Source organism: Rana temporaria, chromosome 9 (assembly GCF_905171775.1).
Source record: "Rana temporaria chromosome 9, aRanTem1.1, whole genome shotgun sequence".
Classification (NCBI taxonomy): Eukaryota; Metazoa; Chordata; class Amphibia; order Anura; family Ranidae; genus Rana; species Rana temporaria.
The window spans coordinates 109,038,648-109,062,316 of NC_053497.1; the positions used below are offsets into that span (position 1 = coordinate 109,038,648).

Consider the following 23,669-nt stretch of genomic DNA (forward strand, 5'->3'; position numbering starts at 1 on the left):
ATAAGCCACAGAATAAGAAGCATTTTCTTAGTTCCAAAATTAGCTTTGTTTTGGAAACCAACAGGCGAAGAAAAAGTGGTCTTTTAACAAAGATAAGCAAAAGAAGGGGACTCTCTTTACTGCTTCGGCCCCTTCCAAAAATCCCCAGTGATGCCAGGATAGGGGTAAGGTTGTCCCATTTTGTCAAGGAATGGGCAAAGATTTCTGACAATTCTTTTATCCTTCAAACATTGAAAAGGGGTTACAGGTTGGAATTAAAAAATCTTAGCCCCCCCCCCCCCCCCCCCAAGATTTCTTTCTTACTCATCTGCCGAGAAACCAAGAAATGCGACAAGCCATGTTGAATCTAGTCTCCATGTGGGAAACAGAAGGGGTCATTTCCCCTGTTCCGTAAAATCAAAAATTCCTGGAATTTTATTTCCACGTCTTTCTGGTTCAGAAAGCCTCCAGCGGCTTCCGGATGGTAATCAATTTAAGCATCCTGAAAAATGTATTCTCTACAGACGGTTCTGGATGGAAAACATTTACTCTGTAAGGAATCTTGTGACCAGAGGTATTCATGGTTACCCTGGATCTTCAGGACACTTATCTTCATGTTCCAATCTGCCAGAACCACTGGAAGTTCCTCAGTTTTGTGATTCTCATGGACAACGGGCCGAGTCATTGGCAGTTCAATGCCCTCCCTTTCGGTCTCTCGGTAGCGCCCAGAATTTTTACAAAGATCATGGCCGAAGTGATGGCCTTTTTTCGTATACAGAGTGTATCGATTGTCCCATATCTGGAGGATTTTCTGATCTTTGCCCGTGACATAGAGTCCCTTATCTGGGATCTGCAGTTGGTTTTGCAGACCTTTCAGAATCTAGGGTGGAAAGTCAACCAACGGAAGTCTTGTCTGGTATCCTCCCAGAGCATACTTTTTCTGGGTTATCTAATAGACTCTGTTGCTCAGAAGATTTTTCTTCCCGAAGAGAACATTTTGAAACTTGTCCTTCAAATTGCTCCCACAGACCTCGCTTCGGCGGATCATGCAGTTATTGGGTTTAATGACTGCAGCCATCTCAGGGGTACCCTGGGCCCAATTACACTCCAGACCCCTTCAGGCGTTTCTCTTGCACCATTGGGATCGCCGGAAGGATTCTCTGGATTAGCTAGTTCAACTTCCAAGAGCGGATTCTCTCAATCTCTCCTGGTGGGAGCAGCGGTAACACCTGCAGGGAGGGAAGAACTGGGTGCAACATGCTCCAGTAAAAGTTACTACAGACGCCAGTCTGTGGGGCTTGGGTGTGCACTCTCAGTGCTGGCAGGCCCAGGGAGCTTGGTTACCAGAGGAGGCAGGACGCTCCTCAAATTTCAGGCAACTGCTAGCTGTAGGGAAAGCTCTCTTGGCTCTGCGAGAGGCTCAGTTTGAAAGACCTGTTGGTATTTTCAGACAATACCACAGCGGTGGCATACCTGAACAAGCAAGGGGGCACTGTTAGGAGTCTCTTCTAACGCTATCACAGCAGATTCTGTCCTGTGCAGAAATCAATGTAACCTCAATTAGAGCAGCCCACATCAGGGATTCAGAGAACACGCTAGCGGACTATCTGAGCAGAGTGAGCGTCAGTTCCGGCTGTTGGGAGTTACATCAAGGCACGTTCCAGGAGATTGTGCTAAGATGGGGCCTTCCTGCAGTGGATCTTTTTCCCTTCAATCTCAACGGAAAACTGCTGGCTTTTTTCTCACTAGAGAGAGAGACAGGGTCCTTGGGGACGGATGCTCTCGCCTTCCCATGGGATTTTGCTCTGACCTATGCCTTCCCTCCTTTTCCCCTCCTACCTCATGTATTTCGGAAAATTATTCAGAATCACGCATAAGTGGTTCTGATTGCCCCCTGGTGGCCCAGGAGGAGTTGGTTTTCCTCTCTGAAGACCCTCTCTGTGGATCTTCCCTGGCCCCCACCAGATCGGAAGGATCTACTCCATCAGGGACCAGTATTGCGTTCAAACCCTCAGACCTTCCATTTGACGGCCTGGAGGCTGAGTGGTGCATCTTACAGTTGAAAGGGTGTTCAGAGAAAGTTATTCAAACTATCTTGGACAGCCGCAAGTTGGTAACTAGAAGAATCTATGGGAAAGTTTGGAAAACTTTTTATTCCTGGCAAAGGAAATCCGGTTTAGATTTTTTTTTCTACTCCCTGTAGATAAAAATTAGCAAGACTATCATAGACTGCAATTGCCGCTCACCTCCTGCTGTGTCACTGAGCCTGTGTGTTATCTCTGCTGCCAATGTCATCCTAGTAGCAGGCGGAACTGGAGCTGGAAATCTGCTCTAGAGAGCAGGAGTCTTTTATATTAACAAGTGGTTAACATGATATGTTCTGGCAGCTCCCACCCTCTGTCGACAGGTTGACATTGGCGCTGGGGGGAGACCCGGGAGAAGACACATGGATGAAAACTGCTTCTATCCTTTGACATTGGGAGTTGTTTAGCTCAGTGGTAGATGCGTTTTTTCAGCGAGTCCACAGCAGTCAGTTATCAGGTTTCAGGGCATGGCAGCCCATTTTTATAACCAGGAACAAAATAAAAGTTTATACACAGGATTTCCCACACAGAAGTTCTTCTCCAGTAAACTCGCACAACAGAAAATGCCAAGCCTCCTGGCTCCTAGGCTTACTTTGCCTTGCCGTTCCCTGCTAAACCTGCCTACTCCTGGTCTCAACAGGATTCTCCAGCCAAAAACAAAAGAACAAAAGCTGGACAGCCGCACTCCAAAATTTTCTTTAAAAGAGATGTCTTTATTTTCAACTGTGCATACAGTCACTGCAAGCCCACAAAAATCAGTATGGCCAACGTTTCGCACTGGCGTCAGTGCTTAGTCATGGCTAGCAAGGTTCACACTACAAATGAAATATATACACAAAACATACAATCATGTGATGAAAAGCCCTGCCTACAGCAGGGAGGAATCAATTAAGTTAATCAAGCAGTAAATCAAACGGCACTTAAACAGCTGAAATATGGGTCAAACCTCCCTCAAGTGTGTCCCTTTGTAAAAAAGGGAGAAAGCGTGAAAAACACATATTGACTTGTGAAAAACCTGTGTATAAATGAAAATCAAAATGAAATGACAATGGAAATAAAAAAAAAATAGAAATACCCATAAAATTACTTATAAAGTTTCTCAAAATCAGACCACAACATGTATGTATAGGTATAGTCTCAATTAAAAAATAAAGAAATAGTTATAATATTAAAAAAGGATTCTCCAGCCCCTGGGTTAGCTCACTGTCTCCCAGACTTCAGGACTTTCTTCAGCCCCCTTGGACTTGCTAGTCACCTCGGCTCTCCCAGACCCTTCTCTGGTCTCACAGGCCCTTGTAGCTATCCCAACCTTCCCAGTCTGTCAAACACGAAGTCCACCCTCATAGGGATGTAGTCTCACACAGGGCAGACAGCTTTCCGGACGCAGGTCTGTCTTGATGCAGCAGCAGTAACAAGCTGCACACACTCCACCTTCCTCCACTCTCTGCTCTCACCAGCCCCTCGTTATTTGACCTGGACACAGGGTTGGAGATCCCGTCCCACCCATGACTCTCAGACAGAATGTAGAGTTTAAATGGAGAAAATTGCTCTGTCAGTTTTCTCCAGGTTTTGCCAGTTCCGGATGGGATTCTGTAGTTTGTCTGCTACGAAACTGGTCCCTGGTACCAAAAAGGTTGGGGACTGCTGTATTAGACCCTTAATGTCTCCTCTGCCTTTCAAAGCATCTGCTCAAACACAGATTGGTTTGATTAGATGCTTCCCTGGTTGTACCAGCCAGGGAAACGCAGCACTAAAACGGTAAGTGACAAAATACTTGTTGCTTCTGGTTCATTAGTCACAGAGGAGATCAGGGAGTGGATGTTCCTCTTTGTCTTCTGTGCACAGCTGACCCAACTGCTTATCTGTGGCCCCAATGCGACACCTGTAGGGATGGGGGGAGGGGGCGGCGCCTGCATCCAAGCACCCATTTACCAATTCATTGGCACTTTATATAAATATATGGCAGCAAGAGGATTGTTCCATGATCCCATGCAGGTCAGGATGGACAGTCAGTATACACACACACAGCTCTATGTGAGTAATAAATTGAACTAGAATAGATCGACCAGTTTGTTATGTAAGCCACTCTTTGGGCTGGGTCATGTCAACATTGCTTTGGTGGATTTGATCCAACCCAAACTACAACTAAAACCTTTTTATCTTTAATATTTTTATATATATCCACATTTCTTTATTTTATACAATGTTTCCTTTGACATTCTCGCCTGTAAAGTCTTCACTCTCCCAGCTCAATCATAGCTGGGCACTATCACATGAGCCGAACATTTCACTCTATTTAACCTTAGCACCCTAACATTTAATCCTAGGCAGTCTTTGAATTTCACTTTTATATCACTCCATCCGCAAGCTTTTTCACACATCACTTCTCTCCATTTTATCACCCCCCCCTTTTCTTTTTCTTTTTCTTTTTCACCTCCTAGTATCTTTATTAGGGATGCACCGATATATCGGTGGCCGATACATATCGGCCGAAAATAGCAATTTGGGGGACATGCCGAAATACATTTAAAATTGCCGATAATGACCGCCCTCCGTGGGCGGTACCATTGCGTATAGGAGGGGTGGCAGGTTCTTGTAAAAATGTAGCCGCGGCCGCCAGAGCAGTACAGAGCGCGGGCAGCGGCAGTGGCACTGTACATATTGTGTGCCGACTGCCGCGAGCGCTCTTCCTAGCCCAATTTTCAGTTTTTTTTACTCCCCTCTTCACTCCCCCTCCTATGGGGGAGTCTCTTGGTTCAGTCCAGCGGCGTGAGCCGCGCTGACGTCACGCCCGGAGGCGATGGAGAACTCGGAGCGCTGCATGTGGGCAGGGAGGGAGCTGTGCTGCTAAAACAAGTAAGCAGAACAGAACCTGTTAAAAGTTAACAAACGAAATGGCTGGATTGGGGGGGAGTGGTTAACTTAATACTGACCAGCACTTTCTTAATGAAAAAATGGCAGATAAAAAAAAAAAATGTTATCTGCCATTTTTTCACAGTGGCTCAGTGAGGCTGCAATTGATGTTTTTTTGGTAGTCAGAGAAGGCAAGCATGGCTCAATAACACACAAACGTTTTTTTTTTTAAAAAACGTTTTTGTGTTATTGAGCCATGCTTGCCTTCTCTGACTACCAAAAAAAACATCAATTGCAGCCTCACTGTGCCATCACATGCAGCCACTGTGCCCATCAAACGCAGCCACTGTGCCCATCAAACGCAGCCACTGTGCCAACACGTCCCCACTGTGCCCATCAAACACAGCCACTGCCCATCACACGTCACCACTGTGCCCATCCAACGCAGCCCCTGTGCCCATCAAACGCAGCCACTGTGCCCATCACATGCAGCAACTGTGCCAACACACGTCCCCACTGTGCCCATCAAACGCAGCCACTGCCCATCACACGTCACCACTGTGCCAACGCACGTCACCACTGTGCCCATCCAACGCAGCCACTGTGCCCATCAAACGCAGCCACTGTGCCCATCACATGCAGCAACTGTGCCAACACACGTCCCCACTGTGCCCATCAAACGCAGCCACTGCCCATTACACGTCACCACTGTGCCAACTCACGTCACCACTATGCCCATCCAACGCAGCCACTGTGCCCATCCAACGCAGCCACTGTGCCAACACACGTTGCCACTGTGCCCATCACACGCAGCCACTGTGACCATCATGTAATACATACAATTATTGAAAAAAAAATTTAAATAGGGGGAAAACAAAGAAAAGTAAGTTTCGGTTTCGGACTGAATTTTTTTTTTATTTCGGTTTCGTTTCGGTTCTGAAATTTCCATTTCGGTGCATCCCTAATCTTTATATATAATATTACACTCAGTTTCACTTTTGATGACCAAATAAACATACCATATATACTATGCAACACGCCAACACCCATTAAATTAGTTTCATTTATTTACTAGAAACAGGACATTTAGACACTTTAATAACAACCTTTTAACCCATAATTATATAGATCTCGTCATTAGCCTATTTAACTACTTTACTGATTTGATTCTGATTCTTAAAATATATATTTCCACTATTTGGGATTTTTCTGCAGGTGCCATCCATCCCCTCCCTTTCTTCCAGGTGCATACAATGTGTGGCTTCCTGCAAGCCCTCCATCTGCTGGGTTCCTTTCCTTTGGGGAGTTTGGAGACAATCACAGAGCCCTCCATATCATTTGCCTGGTTTTACAATTTTACTGGCTATGAAATCACCCACTTCATTCTTTAGTGGTAGATATTGCCACTATCATATACAATCAACTTGATGTATTTCTTAATATGTTCAAAGTTGTATAAATTGTTCTATGCATTTCTCTACAGCAAACCTTCCCCCAGAAGAAGACCAATACTGTTTAGGTCGAAAGGCGTCGGAGTTTTCTTTTTTAATGTAACGCTGTGAAAAATTGCGTTTGCATATTGCACTATTGAATATATGTTCATATTATATAGCCAGTATATCTTTTAAAATTTCCCGATATGACATTGTAATTAGACTAATAAAGATTGTTTTTCTTTTTTACATATTTACTTTATTTGTTTACTCAGTATACTGCTGTTACAAAGCCCATTGGGGGAATTTCCATATAACTGTTTACATATGTTCTGTCTCTCCTGAGCATTGTAAAAGTGATCAAGTGGCTTTAAAGCCGCTTGATCACTTTTACTGGAAAGCCGATCACTGGTATAACCACTTGCAGCTGAGACTGTACTGTATATATACAGCCTCTGGGAAAAAAGCAGTTAATGTTTGTCAGTTTTCAGTCACTGGACTAAAAATGACCCTCCAATCAATATGGTTGCATTTTGGGGAAATTGTGGCTCTGGAACATTATTATAAGGCCTTTACTAAAGAAAATATGTTTGATCACTTGATTGTTTTTATAGCAAGATACTGACTCTCTTATTTGGACACTGCTTTAGTTGCTAGATTTTGAAATCAATATTTTGTAAAAATGTGTATCTACCATTACCTTCTATTCAGTCTCTCTGGGTCTGAAGGCCCTGATTGTACTTTTCAGCTCACTTGTGACCTGCTGCTTTGTTCTTTGCAGTTGCAGGTCACCCATTGATCCAGGTTGGAAACTGGAACCTTATATTATGCTGTCCCCTGAGGAAATTTGTAGAAATGCCGGCAGAACATTTTGTAAGAGGATGTCTCAGGTACTTCCCGGGTTGTGATAGTCATGTGTCTTTGCCTCTTTATGGTCTTGAGGTAGGAAACATGCTAATAAGTACTTATTTTGCTTGCTCATAGCAAGCAGCCTCTAAAATGTTTTATTTGCAATCCAGGTTTAAAAATAAAATAAGGTATAGAATTACGTGGGTATCGTAATAATGTGTGCTTGTTTGCAGATGATATTCCTATGCTCCCCACATAGCTTTTGGAAATCTATTTTCATGCTTGCCTTAGCAATGTTCGAAAGCACTATTGCTCCTTGTGACGAGATCCTTTCTCGCCCGGTTCTGCTCTCCCGACACTCCTCTGCTACCATTGAGTCAGCTTGCAGATTGCAACGTCTGATGGTCCAGTCATCCAAGGTTCCGGGATCCGAATTACAGCTATGTGCCATTCGGACCCATTAAGAACAAACACCAGGCAGGCTGTATGTAAGTTCCAACAGGACTCTTTATTTTCAAGTACACATCACACTTTTATACAGAATTTGGAACATCCCACTCCCAACAACCGCTTTCCTATTGGTCAATTGTAAAGTATGCAGTCTTCACTCAGGTCCTCCTTGACCATGCAAATGAGGACTTGAAATAGTCAACAGGGATTGGTCCAATAGCTTGGATAGAAAGACTTGTGTATTGAGACAGAAGCCCCAGGGGGTAATCAATGTACACAATAACCCGGTCTACTTAATTACTACCTCTGAGAGGTTACATTCCTTTTAGACAATAGAGTGCTAATTCAATACAGCTGACAGGCTTCTGACCTTTAGAACAATACAAAGTCCCTTAGCGTAAACACATGCATCTTCAAACATACATAATAGATTCAATTAACCTTCAATCCCTAATTCTAGCCAGACGGACTGTCTCCGACACCCGCTCTTAACCTGCAGAACACAATAAAAGGTATTTCACAAGCTGGTTCCACTTAGCATTTCAAAAGCCGGTGTCCTTGCATTGAATGTCCCTCTCCTGTGTAACAGATGTCAAGTAGAAACACTTTAATATCTCAAGATCCATGACACTCCTGACCCGGCATTAGCCTTTCTAAACTTAAGACCGGAATTTCTACAACGAAAACAGTTTAAATTTCTAATACAGCTCTTAACAGCTGCTTAACAAACTATAGCTAAAGCTTGGAAAACACCTACTCTGTTAGCCGAAACCAAACATAGAATGAACCGAACTCTGTTACATGCAAAGCTTTAGATAAAAACAGTCTAGAAAAGTTTAATAATCTATAAAAACCATGGATTAAACATTTCTTACCACCAGACTTCGGACAGTACTTTTACCATGGTAGTTGAGGATTTAAAGAGGAAGTAATCCCTTCCATTTAAAAAAACCAAAACCCTGCAAAAGAAAGGCATAATGAGCTAGTATCGTTGGCAGGTTTAATAAAATAAAATGATAGTAGAAAACTACTCACAAGAAAACTGAAATGGAAAGCTTATCAGCAACGTTGTGGTGGATACCCCTCAAACCGCACTCCAAAATAGGGGGGATGTAGAGGTGTGTCACTGCCGGCTGACGCGTTTCGAGGCGTCAGGGGCCTCTTCATCAGAGCTCAGCAGCTGAGCAGTCTCTCAAGTGTCGGTTGGACGTCCCTGGATGTCCTGTTACAGCGGCGCGCAGCGGGGAAACACTGTGCCCGGCGCATCGCTGGGAAGCCGATGCGAGTGCCTGGCAGCCGCGATGTCCGCCAGGTACACGCGATCGGCGGTGACAGCAGGGACGTGGAGCTCTGTGTGTAAACACAGCTCCACGTCCTGTCAGGGAGAGAGGAGACCGATCTCTGTCCCTTGTACATAGGGACACAGCATCGGTCACCTCCCCCAGTCAGTCCCCCTCCACACACAGTTAGAACACACCCAGGGAATACATTTAACCCCATTCATCACCCCCTAGTGTTAACCCCTTCCCTGCCAGTCACAGTTATACAGTAATTAGTGCATTTTTATAGCACTGATCGCTGTATAAATGTGAATGTTCCCAAAATTGTGTCAAAAGTGTCCGATATGTCAGCCGCAATATCGCAGGCCTGACAAAAAAAACGCAGATCGCCGCCATTACTACTAAAAAATAAATCATAAATCTATCCCCTATTTTTTAGGCGCTATAACTTTTGCGCAAAAACCAATCAATATACGCTTATTGCGATTTTTTTAACAAAAATATGTAGAAAAATACGCTTTGGCCCAAACCGAGGAAATTTTTTTTTTTTTTAAAAAAGAAAAAAGTGGGATATTATTATAACAAAAAGTAAAAAATTTGTTTTTTTTTTTAAAAATCTTCTGTCTTTTTTTTGTATATAGCGCAAAAAATAAAAACCGCAGAGGTGATCAAATACCACCAAAAGAAAGTTCTATTTGTGGGAAAAAAACAATAAAAATATAATTTGGGTACAGTGTTGTATGACCGCGCAATTGTCATTCAAAATGCGTCAGGGCTGAAAGCTGAAAATTGGTCTGGGCACGAAGGGGGTTTAAGTGCCCAGTAATGAAGTGGTTAAACAAAACACAACCCAAAGAGAGGTAATAACATTCCTGTCCGTGCCTTTGAAGTAAGTTTTAGTCAAAAGGACACCATTATCTTTAAATATCACCAGGTCTAGTTACTATTCTGCTGAAGGACAAACTTGCTTAGCAATTCTCTTGCATCACTGACGTTGGATTAGCATTATATATCATTAATATCAACATTATGTTAAAAAACAAAAAACAAACATTACCTTTATTTTAATATATAATGCCATGGAAAAATATTCACCTATTAGCTCCACCCGCTACTCCACCCTCTGATTTTCAGACGTTCCCAGATATGACGGTTGCATATCTGTTGACTTGTTTTATGACACACTCAGCATGGTACTGGTTGTATTGGACATGTTTCTGCAGCGTGAGCCCAGTACTTATTTTGGAGGGAGTAAAATGTATGGATTTGGGCTTTCAAGGGGTGGAAAAAGTTTGGGGATCGCTGACGTAATGATAGAGAGTGTGATTTTTTTTTTTGCAGCATTAGTGGTGTCAGTCTATTGTCCTGTGTTGTACAGTAAAACCAAAAGATTAAACGTCAGCAGCTACAAATACAAGTAACTGTTGACTTTTAATATAAGGACCTGTCCAGGGATCTAGTGTTGTCCTCACACGAGCCGATTCTTCAGTTGGCTTCGGGTCCAGGCCCCGGCATCTAAACTAAAGGAAACTGGCAGTGAAGCCTTGAAGCTTCACAGTCAGCTTCCCACTGCTTATACGCAAACCAATGCTATGCTTTGGGAATGGTCCCTCAGTCTTCTGGGACCTGTGATGTATCTCAGAAGGCTGCAGGGGGAAGGGGGTCAAACTTCTGCTTTGGATCCCTGGAAGTGGGAGCGGGTATCTGTCAAAACCATATTTCTCTTATCGTCCATGGACGGACACAGCTCCTTAAATCTTGACAAGTGGGTTATGTTCCCTGTTTACAGGAGAGGACTAGGCAGAAACATGTTAAATAGTTAAATACATGTTACATTAACAGAGTTGAACAGCCCCGCCCAGGGGGCGGTCCCTCCAGACATAACCCTCCTCACTGCAGCTTGCAGCCTCAGTTTCGTTCTGCCTAGCAAAGGAGAAGGACGTATGGCTCCCTTTGGGCCCAGCGCCCTGAGGAGAAATTTTATTTTATTTTACTTTACTTTTTCTTGAAGAATCTTCTTTCAACTGTTGGCTGAGAGACAGGCTGGATATTATAGATCCTTGTAGTCTACTCAGTCCGACCAGCAAGCGTGGGCACACCTTTGCAAAGAGGCTTGGTCTGCCACGCCATACCTCATGACTCCTGAGGTGGCCGGTGAGCTTTGCTCCGAGGTCCACATATGACTGAGCTGTGGTGTTGCCTCAATCACAGTGGACCGGGCCGACAGCTACCTCCATTGCGGTTGTAGGTCTGTCAGGAATGCGTCAGCGAGTCCTCGCTCGGACGGGTAAGTACAGTCCCTCCTGCTTCGGTGGGTTGGTACAGCTGGGCATTCCTGGGGTTCGGGGGTCCCTTCCCCTTACTTCCCTGCTCCTTTCCCTTGCTGCATTGCTAACATTGCCGCTGTCAGGGGGGAGGGGGCCTTCCTGAGGGGACTGTGTTATCTGGCCTGTGTTTTTTCTTTTTTGTATTGGGCTTTCCTGTGAGGTAAAAAGCCCTGTGATGAGCACAGATGTTTATGATTATACTTCAGCAGACGCTGACTGATTGGTGACACCTGTAATGGTTTTGCTTTTTATGCTGTATCTGTGACTTGTCCTTAAATAAAACAGCCCTATGAGGCTTTTCCTGTTTAAACACAGGTCCCTGCAAAAGTTACCTCACGGTTCTTTTCCTCACAGGCAGCGCTGTGCAGTCTCCTCCTAGTCCCCTGGTTACACCTGGTCAGCGCAGCAAGTGGGTGAGAGGCCCTGAATAGGGCTCTAGGAGCTTTTGTCTATTTGTATGGACAGGTGTGCATATTATAATACACACTATATGTAAATATTGGAGTCAGTATCTGGGTCCTTCCCCACATGCTGGTGGTGGCAGCAGGTGTTGGCACCTGTGATTCCCACAGAGTTTTTATTGTTAGTCCTGGACACAGTTTGTGCCAGGGTGGGGGTGGACTGCGGGCGGGCGGTAAAAGAGTGCCCCCTTCCCCCGTTATCCCCTGGGGAATGCTCTGTTATGGAGCCATGGACTAGGTACCTAGTTTAAAAAAAAAAAAAAAAAAAAAAAAAAAAAAAAAAAAGGCAGAATAAGGCATTTATGGGTGCGCTTTTTACTGCTGCAAGGGACTCTCCTAAGCTGCATAGTGCAGCTGGGTTTCCGCTGAGGGCTCGGTCTTTTTTGGATCACACAAATCAGACCGCTGTGTAGGTTTTTCCTTCTGTGCCCTTCTTTGATAATTTCTGAGATGCGGAATGAGAAAAGCCACTAAGGGCTTTTGTAGTCCCTCACCGCCGGGCGGGAACCCCTACTTGTCTGGATCTGACTGATAGAAGATCCGAAGTACTGACCCGTTCCATGTTTACCATGCTGGGGTCTGGCTTGCGGCCTATTGTGGCCACTACACTGGGGTCTCAGTGGTCGCTGGCGCTATTTTTTGGGAGATTTTTCAATTACATTGAAAACTCCCATTGGCGCCCATTTTGTCGTAGCCACGCTATTGCGCAGCTTACATTGTGCTGGCCTTTTTCCTGTGGCCGCGTTCTGAACGCTCGGCGGCCATCTTGGAGTAGTCCTGACCCCTAGTGCTGTATACAACTCACAGAGTGAGCATTTTGCACCAGACAGTGGAGGAGCACCGACTCTCTCCTGAGGTTATTAGCCTAGCGGACCAGCTGGTCCAGGGCCTCATCTCATATAGGTCTGTGATGCTTCATTGAATGCTGCGCCCTTGTTATCCTGGGCGTCTGTTTCAGAATGGTTTTATGCAAACGGTGGTGTAGTGCTTAACTCCATTACTTGGCAGCAAAAGAGTCATTGGTTCGAATCTGCACACTGACGCCAATCTGCCTGGAGCTTGCATTGTCGCTCCCTGTGTCTGTGTGGGTTTCCTCCGGGTACTCCGGTTTCCTCCAAAGACATGTGTGCATACACCTACATAATATACATACACACTATGTGTGTGTATTATTTAGGGGCAACCCTCCCAGGCCGTCAAAGGCCCAGCTGGGGGACTAATCTGTCCCTGGGTGCATAAGCCGATCACGCCGGCACCCAAATCCTGCCAATGTATATAGCCTTCCCTCCCTGTCTCTAGGTGGGAGGGGCGGCTTGCAGGTTCACAATTCAGTGAAACCTCCCTGCTCTCCGACTAGTGGGTCTGCGAGGTGGTCTCTTCGGAGTACTAGATAGGGTTTCCTCCTATCCACAGAACAAAGTTCTGTCCTTGTGTCTTCCCCTCCCGGCACGTCGGTCTGCCTTGGGCAGTGTGGGATTTGCTAAGCTGCAAGGTAATTTTACCTTTCCTGCAGGACGAGAGTTTTGGGGTTTTCTATGGGCCTCAGGCCCTAAATACCTTTGTGAACGTCGGGTAGTTCCGCATGGAATCCATTTGTTCGGTGGTAGCTGCGCTTCATCCGGGGGATGTCCTGACGTCCTCGGACATCAGGGACGCATACATGCATGTCCCGTTTTGCACATGTCACAGTGTTTTTTTCTGTGCTTCGTGATGAGAGAAGGGTCTCTGTCAGCCTGTGGCCCTCCCTTTTGATCTGGCGTCAGCACCATGGGTTTTCAGCTAGGAGCTCGCACTTATTTGAATTTTGTTGGGACAGCGAGGCTTTGCCTCATTGGCTACTTTGACGACTTTCTTCTGAGAGCAGCTTCTGTCTCCGACCTAGTGGATGGGTTATTCCCATTCAGACCCTCCGAAGATTCGGGTGGATGTTAAACGTTTAGGCCAGAAAGTGTAGCTCAGTGGCAGCAAGCCTGCCCTACATGTGTGCGACCCAGGGTTCAAATTATGGGCATGCTAGGTTCCGACTCAGCGTAGGAGTATCTAGTGTTGATCCAGACTCCTCAGTGGCAAAGGTCCTTCTTCCCCTGGAGAAATTGCAGACTCTTCAGTCTGCGGAGAAGGTATTGGCATCACGCAATCGGTCTTCTCTCCGGGCGCCTGCTGGTTCAGGGTCTGTGGGTAGCCTCCTTCAAGGTGGTACTGTATGCCCAGTTCCACACCCTGGTTTTCCAGTGGAACTACTGTCCAGGTGGTAAAAATCTCTTGTCTCTGAAATCATTAGATTCCTGTGCGCCACCTAGTCAGAGTCTCTCTGAGTTGGTGACAGAGATTCCCGACTCTTCGGTCCGGGAAGTTGTTCCTTCCTTCCAGTGGTCGGTGTTTACGATGAATGCCAGCTCACGGGTTGTGAACCTGGAGGTTCACAAAACCGGGGGGTCCAGTCGGCCCTGAGTCGCTGGACTTGCGTGGACCTATGACCACACCTCCTTGAATGTGTCTGGTCTCGGTAGCTACCCAGGGTCGGGCCTGGCTAGTGCCTGGTGGAAGACCGCCTGGGAATACCAGGTGCTGTCTACTGTTCATTGTCCTACTATTTTAGGCGATCAGGCTATGCTTCTCCTTGTGGTCGACCAATCTGGTTTCAGCCGGACAACGCCACGGCCGTGGCTTCAGTCTACCATCAGGTATGCCGGCAGGCAGACTACTGGAGTCGCCAGATGCTGGACCAGGGCGACTGGTCTTTGTGCTTGGGGTGTTTCGGCTCCCTTGCAGGAGGTGAGCCTCACATGGCATGGATCTCCTGGCAGCTTGTCTCCGCCGCAAGGGTGTCAGTTAGTGGCCAGGTCTAGTGATCTTGTACAGACGCGTCAGTCGCGCTGGTGGCCCTGTGTTGTCTGTATCGGTGATTTTTTGCCATTCCTCCATGGTAGTTGCTTCCTTGGCCGCTCCACAGAGTGGATGCTGAGGAGATCCCGATGATTCTAATCGCTCCAGATTAATCTCGGCGTCCTTGGTACGCTGATATCGGGCGCCTGGTAGCGGAGGCACCCTGGCCATTGCCAGGGCAGGAGGTTCCTGTCTCAAGGTCCCATACTTCCTCCTGTTGTACAGTCACTGACTTGCTTAACATGGTTATTGGAAGCCAGACTTTAGGTGACCAGGGTCTGTCTGACTCGGTCATCTCAACAGGGCACCGTAGTCTTCTTCCGGAGGATCTACCGTCGCACCTCTCTTGGTGCGAAGGGATGGAGTGACGTCCACGGGCGTACTTTCAATGTCCAGGGTCCTGCTGTTTTTAAAGCTTGGATTGGATCTAAAAATTGCTTAAAGCACCGTTTGGGGGCAGATTTCAGCCTTGGCTGTGTTCTTTTAGTGGCCTTTTTGCGGCCCGTTCCCTGGTGGGTCCCCTTTTTTTGTGTGCAAGGGGTTTGTCATATACTTTCCCCTCTTGGCCCATCTCTTCCCCCATGAGTTTTGACTCTGGTGCTCTCGGTTCTTCAGGAACCTTCCTTTTGGAAACATCAGAGAGATTTTCTCTTGACACTATCTCAGAAGGTGGCCCCTTTAGTGGCCTTTACCTCTGTTAGAGGGGTTTCTGAGTTGGCGGTCTTGTCTTGCAAGCCGCCATGCTTGATCCCCCATAAGGATTAGGTGATGGTGCGCCCGCGACCTTCCCTTCTTCCGAAGGAGGTTTCGGCCTTTCATACTTTAGGCGTGGTACGCGCTTTGCGGGTATACCAGCCTACTACGGCTCCATTTCGGAGCTTCTGACTCTCTTTTGTGTCGGTGTCTGGTCCACAAAAGGGCCTGGCGGTCTCGTCGACCACCATTTCTCGGTGGATCGGGCAGGCCGTCATACAGGCCTATGCTCCTAAGGGCGGGCCCCCCTTTCCGGTCCCGGCACTTTCGACCAGGGCAATTGGTGCTTCCTGGGTTTTTTTTTTTTTTTTTTTCCCGACATCATGCGTCGGTCTCACAGGTGTGCGAGGCGGCGATTTGCTCGTCCGTTCACGCTTTTTCCAGAATTTACATGGTTGCTGTGAGTGCATCTTATGATGTTTTTTTCAGCCGCTAGTTTTTGCCGGCGGCTGTTTAAAGTTGCACCTCCTCCGTTGAGGAGCTCTGCTTGTTTTGGGGTGAAGTTAAAATTGTTTTTACTGATATATTTCCCACCCCTCGTTTTTTGACACTGCTTGGGGACGTCCCACTTGTCAAGATTTAAGGAGCTGTGTCCGTCCATGGACGATAAGAGAAAATAGGATTTTTTGTACTCACCGTAAAATCCTTTTCTCTGAAGTCCATGGACGGACACAGCTCCCACCCCTCCTTTTTAGGTTTGTACTGCTTGTTACGAACTGAGGCTGCAAGCTGCAGTGAGGAGGGTTATGTCTGGAGGGACCGCCCCCTGGGCGGGGCTGTTCAACTCTGTTAATGTAACATGTATTTAACTATTTAACATGTTTCTGCCTAGTCCTCTCCTGTAAACAGGGAACATAACCCACTTGTCAAGATTTAAGGAGCTGTGTCCGTCCATGGACTTCAGAGAAAAGGATTTTACGGTGAGTACAAAAAATCCTATTATCCCTCCCCTCAAAGCGCCAATTGGTAAAGAGGAGGGGGGGGGGGAATGCGAAAAAAATTTAACTTCCCCTTTTGGGTCAAGTAATAAATTGAAATAAATGAATGATTAAAACTAATCTGATTGACTGGTAGTGTTTCTTTAAATGTCTTGTTCTCTGCCCAGTTTAGACGTTGGTATACAGTAATAAATGCTGCAGCTGGAACACCCTTGTGACTCGTTAGCCAGACATGTACAGGAAATAATTACACCTGTGACAGTTGTGTGCACGGTCCACTGGGCATGTGATTACAGATTTGAATATTTTCTATTGTTAGGATAAGAAAGCAGATGCTATACACAAGAAGACCGCCGAGCTGCTGGTGAAGAAACTGCGATTCTAAATTATGCTGTAGGGGCAGAAGCTTCCTTCAGGCAGGTGAGACTATAAGCAGTCTTTGCAACACTAAGGAGTGCCAGTATAGACCGCTTATTTTTCAGAACTACAGAAATGTCTAAATGTGCCTTAGTACGCCCCATGTGAACACGGCCTTCCCCTAATTATTTTGTACATTTATACATTCCTGCATCATGCAATAAATAACATGTGTTTTTACTAAATTGATTTTAATGATTTATCTTTTAGCAGTATTTACCTCACTTATTTACCAAATTTGCAGTATTTATCTCAAATTTAATATCGTACTTTGATGAATTGACATTTTTATTGCATGCAATTTGTCTAAAAATACCCAAATATTGCATTTAATAATTGTTATTGAACTGCCCCACTGTCCCAGAAGGATCTCTGAAACAGCTAGGTTATATGGCTGCAGGAGATAAAAAAAAGCTGTTAACAATCCCATGATTCTTCAGTTTCTTGCTAGTGTTGTGTTAGAATGGACATCTTTTCTCCTCAGAAAAAAGCAAACCAAATTTACTTAACATTTTTTTTATTTATTTATTTTATATAAAGATTCTTTGTTAACTGCAGAGCTAGCAGAGATCCTTTTGCAGTTTTCTGGATCAGCTGATCCGCAGGACAGCCTAGAAGGCTGTACTTTAACCCTGTTATAATTAGGGCAGAAACAACTAATTGTTTGATTAATCGATTATGAAATTTTATTCGATTACAATTTTCATAATCGATTAATCGGCCAGTGACATAATGGGGTTAAAAAAACTAAAATTAGCCCTTTATAGTACAAAAAAGCAAATCGCTACTGTAAATATTACTTTCACTGTCCCACAGTAAAAAAAATGAACCCCTTACAGTAGCGATTATTTGCTCTTTTTGTACTTATTTTCGTTTTTTTAACCCCATTATGTTACTAAACATATCAGGACTGGGTCACACCTCTGTTTTTTGCAGAAACACACTACAGTTAATTTACATGTTTTCCTATGGGACAAGTTAACATCCGTGATTTTTTTTCAGCTGCTGCGTATTTGGAAAGGGCAAGGACTTTTTAAAGCAAAACGGTGCTATTTTTTTTTTTGGTTCAATATACTTCAATGGAGAAGCTGCAAAAAAGCATGTAATGTGTTTTTGCGGCAATTTGTGTTTTGTAATCTGCCCAACAAATTGGCCAAAAAAAATGTAAAAATGCTAATTTTCTTTTTAAGGCTATTATCCGATTAATCGATTAATCAAAACAATAATCGGCCAACTAATCGATTAGGAAAATAATCGTTAGTTGCAGCCCTAGTTATAATGAAGATGCAGGGCCTGCCTGTGATGTAACCTTCAGGTATTGGGATCTGCTTGTGTAGAGGTAGACCGATATATCGGCCGGACAATTTTTGGCTATTTTTGATAAATCGGCATCGGCCGATTATTATCAAAATTAGGCCGATATTTTACACTGACCACCGTTCCTCCTCCCTTCTCCACACTCAGCGGCTTTGGCAGCATCAAGCGCCGTGCTGAGTGTGAAACTGACAAGTAACAGAGAGGAGAGAGAGAGGAGCACTTAGCTCGATGTCGGGGGTGGGCGGGACCCAGCAGCTATATTACACCATCCAATGGAATGGTATCTGGGCGGGCCGCTACATGTATGTGGCGCCGCCCCCTTTCTAAAGCAGCCCAATCATTGGTTGGTGTAATTTAGCTGCTGGGTCCCGCCCACCTCCGACATCGAGCTGACAGCTCCCCTCTCTTTCTCTCTCTCTCTCTCCTCTCCTCTCTGTTAGTTTCACACAGTTAAAGTTACACTCGGCTTAGTGTGAAACCTGCCAGTGCCACCGCAAATCAGTGCCAACAGCCAGTGCCATCTGTTAGTGCCACCGCCAATCAGTGCCACCAGCCAGTGCCATCTGTCAGTGCCACGGCCAACCAGTTCCAATTGCCAGTGCCACTGCCAATCAGTGCCATCTGTCCCAAACTAGTGCTACCTGCTAGTGCCAATCAGTGCCACCTGTCAGTGCCAATAGTTCCATCTGTCAGTTCCAAACCAGTGCCACCTGCCAGTGCCATCTGTCAGTTCCAAACCAGTGCCATCTGTCAGTTCCAAACCAGTGCCACCTGCTAGTGCCAATCAGTGCCATCTGTACTGAGGACATCAAGTCTGTGCTAGAGTGACAGGAGTAAGCAGGAAGGAGTGGAGTGGGTGAGAAATTCCGGGTGTTTCGCAACGCATGTGAACAAAGTAGGGTTCGTTATTGCTCTACTGCAGGGAAAACCTCAGGCATGGGCCCACCATCTGCTGGAAGTCCGCCATGAGACTCTGGACTCTCTGTCATCCTTCCTTGATGCCATGGCTTGACTTTATGACAGCCCTCAATGGACTTCCACTGCCAAGGCTGCGCTCCAGCAAGGCTGCAGAGTGGTCGAGGACTATGTGACTGATTTCAGACGCTGCAGCGTGGATACCCAGTGGAATGATGCAGTCCTACACCAGTTTCGTCTCGGTCTCTCTGGAGGAGTGAAAGATGAGTTAGCCCGGGTCGGTGTCCCTGATGCCCTAGAGACTTTAATCACCCTGTCTATTCAGATAGACCGACTACTCTGGGAGTGCAGAGCAGAGAGGACTACTCAGTAGCTCTGCCCAGCTTGGATGCTACCCCGTGTATCTCCTGCCATTGCCAGTCCAGTTCCAGTTAATTCCTTACCTGTTAACCAGACTTTTGTTACCACCAAGCCGAGACAGCTTGGACTGATGAGACCTTCCCTGTCAGCCGAAGAACGACTCCGCCGGCCACAGCATAATCTTTGTTTGTATTGTGGAGAAGCCGGCCTTTATGTTTCCTCTTGTCCTGCTAAGCTGCGCAAGGTCCTAGCTACCTCTTCTCCACATTGTTCACCTCCTTCTGCCAATGCCACTCACCTGGCCCTACCTAGCTTGTTCCAACTGCCAGGAAGAACAATACCAGTTTCCGCGATAATTGACTCGGGGGCATGTAATTGTTTAATTGACCTGAACTGCAGCACAACATATCCCACTCTAGCCAAAGACTCAGGGACTTTCCATCTTCTTGGCAGATGGGTCTCATATCAAGTCCAGAGTAGTGACTCAAGAAACCCCTCCTTTGCTTGTAACCACCTCTACAGATCATAAGGAACTATTAAGCTTGAATGCCATTGCATCCCCTCTGTTTCCATTCATCTTGGGCCTTCCCTGGCTTCAGGCCCACAATCCACAGATCGATTGGTGGTCCGGGATTATTAAGTTCCAGTCGCCTTACTGCCAGCATCACTGCATGCCTCTGTGTCCCAGCGCCTCTGGTCCCCTGTTATGTCTGGAACCAGACTCAGAGGTACGTGCATCTGTTGCCAAACAATACCATGAATTCTTGGATGTTTTCAGCAAACGGGTGGCTGAGACCCTTCCGCCTCATCGTCCATACGATTGCCCAATCAAGCTTCTCCCTGGGGCTGAAATTCCTTTTGGATGGATCTTCCCCTTATCTGAATGGGAGCTAGAGGTACTGAAAGAGTATGTTGACGAAAATCTCAACAGGGGGTTCATCCGCCCTTCCACTTCTTTAGCAGGGGCGGGAATCTTTTTTGAGGAAAAAAAGACCTTTCTCTTCGGGAATTTAATAAAATTACGGTCAAGAACCGGTACCCTCTGCCCCTGGTACCTGAACTTTTTCAAAGACTCAGGACTTCTTCTGTGTTTACCAAACTAGACCTGCGGGGGGTGTACAACCTGGTCTGCATCCGCGCAGGGGATGAATGGAAAACTGCTTTTTGTACCAGGTTCGGCCATTACGAATATTTAGTAATGCCATTGCTACTTTTCAACATTTAGTCAATGACATTTTTAGGGACTGCCTGGACATTTACGTAATTGTTTATCTAGACGATATTTCGATTTTTTCCACATCACTTGAGCAGCATTGGGAACATGTCAATAACTTGCTCTGTCGACTCCGTCAACATGGACTGTACACAAAACCAGAAAAGTGCGAGCGACAGAGTATTCAGTTCCTCGGCCTAGTCATTTCAACAGAGGGGTTCAAGATGGATCCACAAAAGGTTTCAGCTATTCTGGATTGGCCTGCACCTTCAGACAAGAAGGGGGTGCAGCGCTTTGTTGGCTTTGTAGACTTCTACCGGAGATTCATAAAGGGATTTTATGCCGCCCACCTCCGACATCGAGCTGACAGCTCCCCTCTCTCTCTCTCTCTCCTCTCCTCTCTGTTAGTTTCACACAGTTAAAGTTACACTCGGCTTAGTGTGAAACCTGCCAGTGCCACCGCAAATCAGTGCCAACAGCCAGTGCCATCTGTTAGTGCCACCGCCAATCAGTGCCACCAGCCAGTGCCATCTGTCAGTGCCACGGCCAACCAGTTCCAATTGCCAGTGCCACTGCCAATCAGTGCCATCTGTCCCAAACTAGTGCTACCTGCTAGTGCCAATCAGTGCCACCTGTCAGTGCCAATAGTTCCATCTGTCAGTTCCAAACCAGTGCCACCTGCCAGTGCCATCTGTCAGTTCCAAACCAGTGCCATCTGTCAGTTCCAAACCAGTGCCACCTGCTAGTGCCAATCAGTGCCATCTGTACTGAGGACATCAAGTCTGTGCTAGAGTGACAGGAGTAAGCAGGAAGGAGTGGAGTGGGTGAGAAATTCCGGGTGTTTCGCAACGCATGTGAACAAAGTAGGGTTCGTTATTGCTCTACTGCAGGGAAAACCTCAGGCATGGGCCCACCATCTGCTGGAAGTCCGCCATGAGACTCTGGACTCTCTGTCATCCTTCCTTGATGCCATGGCTTGACTTTATGACAGCCCTCAATGGACTTCCACTGCCAAGGCTGCGCTCCAGCAAGGCTGCAGAGTGGTCGAGGACTATGTGACTGATTTCAGACGCTGCAGCGTGGATACCCAGTGGAATGATGCAGTCCTACGGCACCAGTTTCGTCTCGGTCTCTCTGGAGGAGTGAAAGATGAGTTAGCCCGGGTCGGTGTCCCTGATGCCCTAGAGACTTTAATCACCCTGTCTATTCAGATAGACCGACTACTCTGGGAGTGCAGAGCAGAGAGGACTACTCAGTAGCTCTGCCCAGCTTGGATGCTACCCCGTGTATCTCCTGCCATTGCCAGTCCAGTTCCAGTTAATTCCTTACCTGTTAACCAGACTTTTGTTACCACCAAGCCGAGACAGCTTGGACTGATGAGACCTTCCCTGTCAGCCGAAGAACGACTCCGCCGGCCACAGCATAATCTTTGTTTGTATTGTGGAGAAGCCGGCCTTTATGTTTCCTCTTGTCCTGCTAAGCTGCGCAAGGTCCTAGCTACCTCTTCTCCACATTGTTCACCTCCTTCTGCCAATGCCACTCACCTGGCCCTACCTAGCTTGTTCCAACTGCCAGGAAGAACAATACCAGTTTCCGCGATAATTGACTCGGGGGCATGTAATTGTTTAATTGACCTGAACTGCAGCACAACATATCCCACTCTAGCCAAAGACTCAGGGACTTTCCATCTTCTTGGCAGATGGGTCTCATATCAAGTCCAGAGTAGTGACTCAAGAAACCCCTCCTTTGCTTGTAACCACCTCTACAGATCATAAGGAACTATTAAGCTTGAATGCCATTGCATCCCCTCTGTTTCCATTCATCTTGGGCCTTCCCTGGCTTCAGGCCCACAATCCACAGATCGATTGGTGGTCCGGGATTATTAAGTTCCAGTCGCCTTACTGCCAGCATCACTGCATGCCTCCGTGTCCCAGCGCCTCTGGTCCCCTGTTATGTCTGGAACCAGACTCAGAGGTACGTGCATCTGTTGCCAAACAATACCATGAATTCTTGGATGTTTTCAGCAAACGGGTGGCTGAGACCCTTCCGCCTCATCGTCCATACGATTGCCCAATCAAGCTTCTCCCTGGGGCTGAAATTCCTTTTGGATGGATCTTCCCCTTATCTGAATGGGAGCTAGAGGTACTGAAAGAGTATGTTGACGAAAATCTCAACAGGGGGTTCATCCGCCCTTCCACTTCTTTAGCAGGGGCGGGAATCTTTTTTGAGGAAAAAAAGACCTTTCTCTTCGGGAATTAAATAAAATTACGGTCAAGAACCGGTACCCTCTGCCCCTGGTACCTGAACTTTTTCAAAGACTCAGGACTTCTTCTGTGTTTACCAAACTAGACCTGCGGGGGGTGTACAACCTGGTCTGCATCCGCGCAGGGGATGAATGGAAAACTGCTTTTTGTACCAGGTTCGGCCATTACGAATATTTAGTAATGCCATTGCTACTTTTCAACATTTAGTCAATGACATTTTTAGGGACTGCCTGGACATTTACGTAATTGTTTATCTAGACGATATTTCGATTTTTTCCACATCACTTGAGCAGCATTGGGAACATGTCAATAACTTGCTCTGTCGACTCCGTCAACATGGACTGTACACAAAACCAGAAAAGTGCGAGCGACAGAGTATTCAGTTCCTCGGCCTAGTCATTTCAACAGAGGGGTTCAAGATGGATCCACAAAAGGTTTCAGCTATTCTGGATTGGCCTGCACCTTCAGACAAGAAGGGGGTGCAGCGCTTTGTTGGCTTTGTAGACTTCTACCGGAGATTCATAAAGGGATTTTTTTTTGCTATTATTTCCCCGATTACGCAGCTAACGAAGCAGAATGTCCGGTTTCATTGGACTCCGAGGCACCTTCACAAACTTAAAAGGACTTTTCACGTCAGCTCCTATTTTGAGTCACCCTGATCCTACTTTACCTTACCTACTCGAGGTAGACGCCTCAGAGACAGCAGTAGGAGCCGTTATCTTTCAATGTCAGGGTCTCAAGGACTTAATGCACCCAATAACATTCTTCTCTCATAAGCTTTCACCAGCCGAGAAGAACTATGACGTGGGGGACCGGGAGCTCCTGGCCATCAAGTCCACCCTTGAAGAATGGAGGTATCTGTTGGAAGGAGCGGCGCATCCCATACTCAT

At 46.3% G+C, this 23,669-nt stretch overlaps 1 protein-coding gene across 3 annotated transcripts in view; it reads left to right on the forward strand.

Moving 5' to 3' along the window:
- Window positions 1–23,669, forward strand: part of PPP1R26 (protein phosphatase 1 regulatory subunit 26) — a 68,334-nt gene that overhangs the window by 16,579 nt on the left and 28,086 nt on the right. The window contains exons 3-4 of one of the 3 annotated variants that reach the window (XM_040324096.1): window positions 7,131–7,239; window positions 16,613–16,713. In XM_040324096.1, the coding sequence (XP_040180030.1) occupies window positions 7,131–7,239; window positions 16,613–16,678 (175 nt within the window). In that variant the 3' untranslated portion in view covers window positions 16,679–16,713. Of the gene's footprint in view, window positions 1–7,130; window positions 7,292–16,612; window positions 16,714–23,669 lie in introns of those variants that run through there. The other 2 variants (XM_040324097.1, XM_040324095.1) reach the window with 2 other exon arrangements.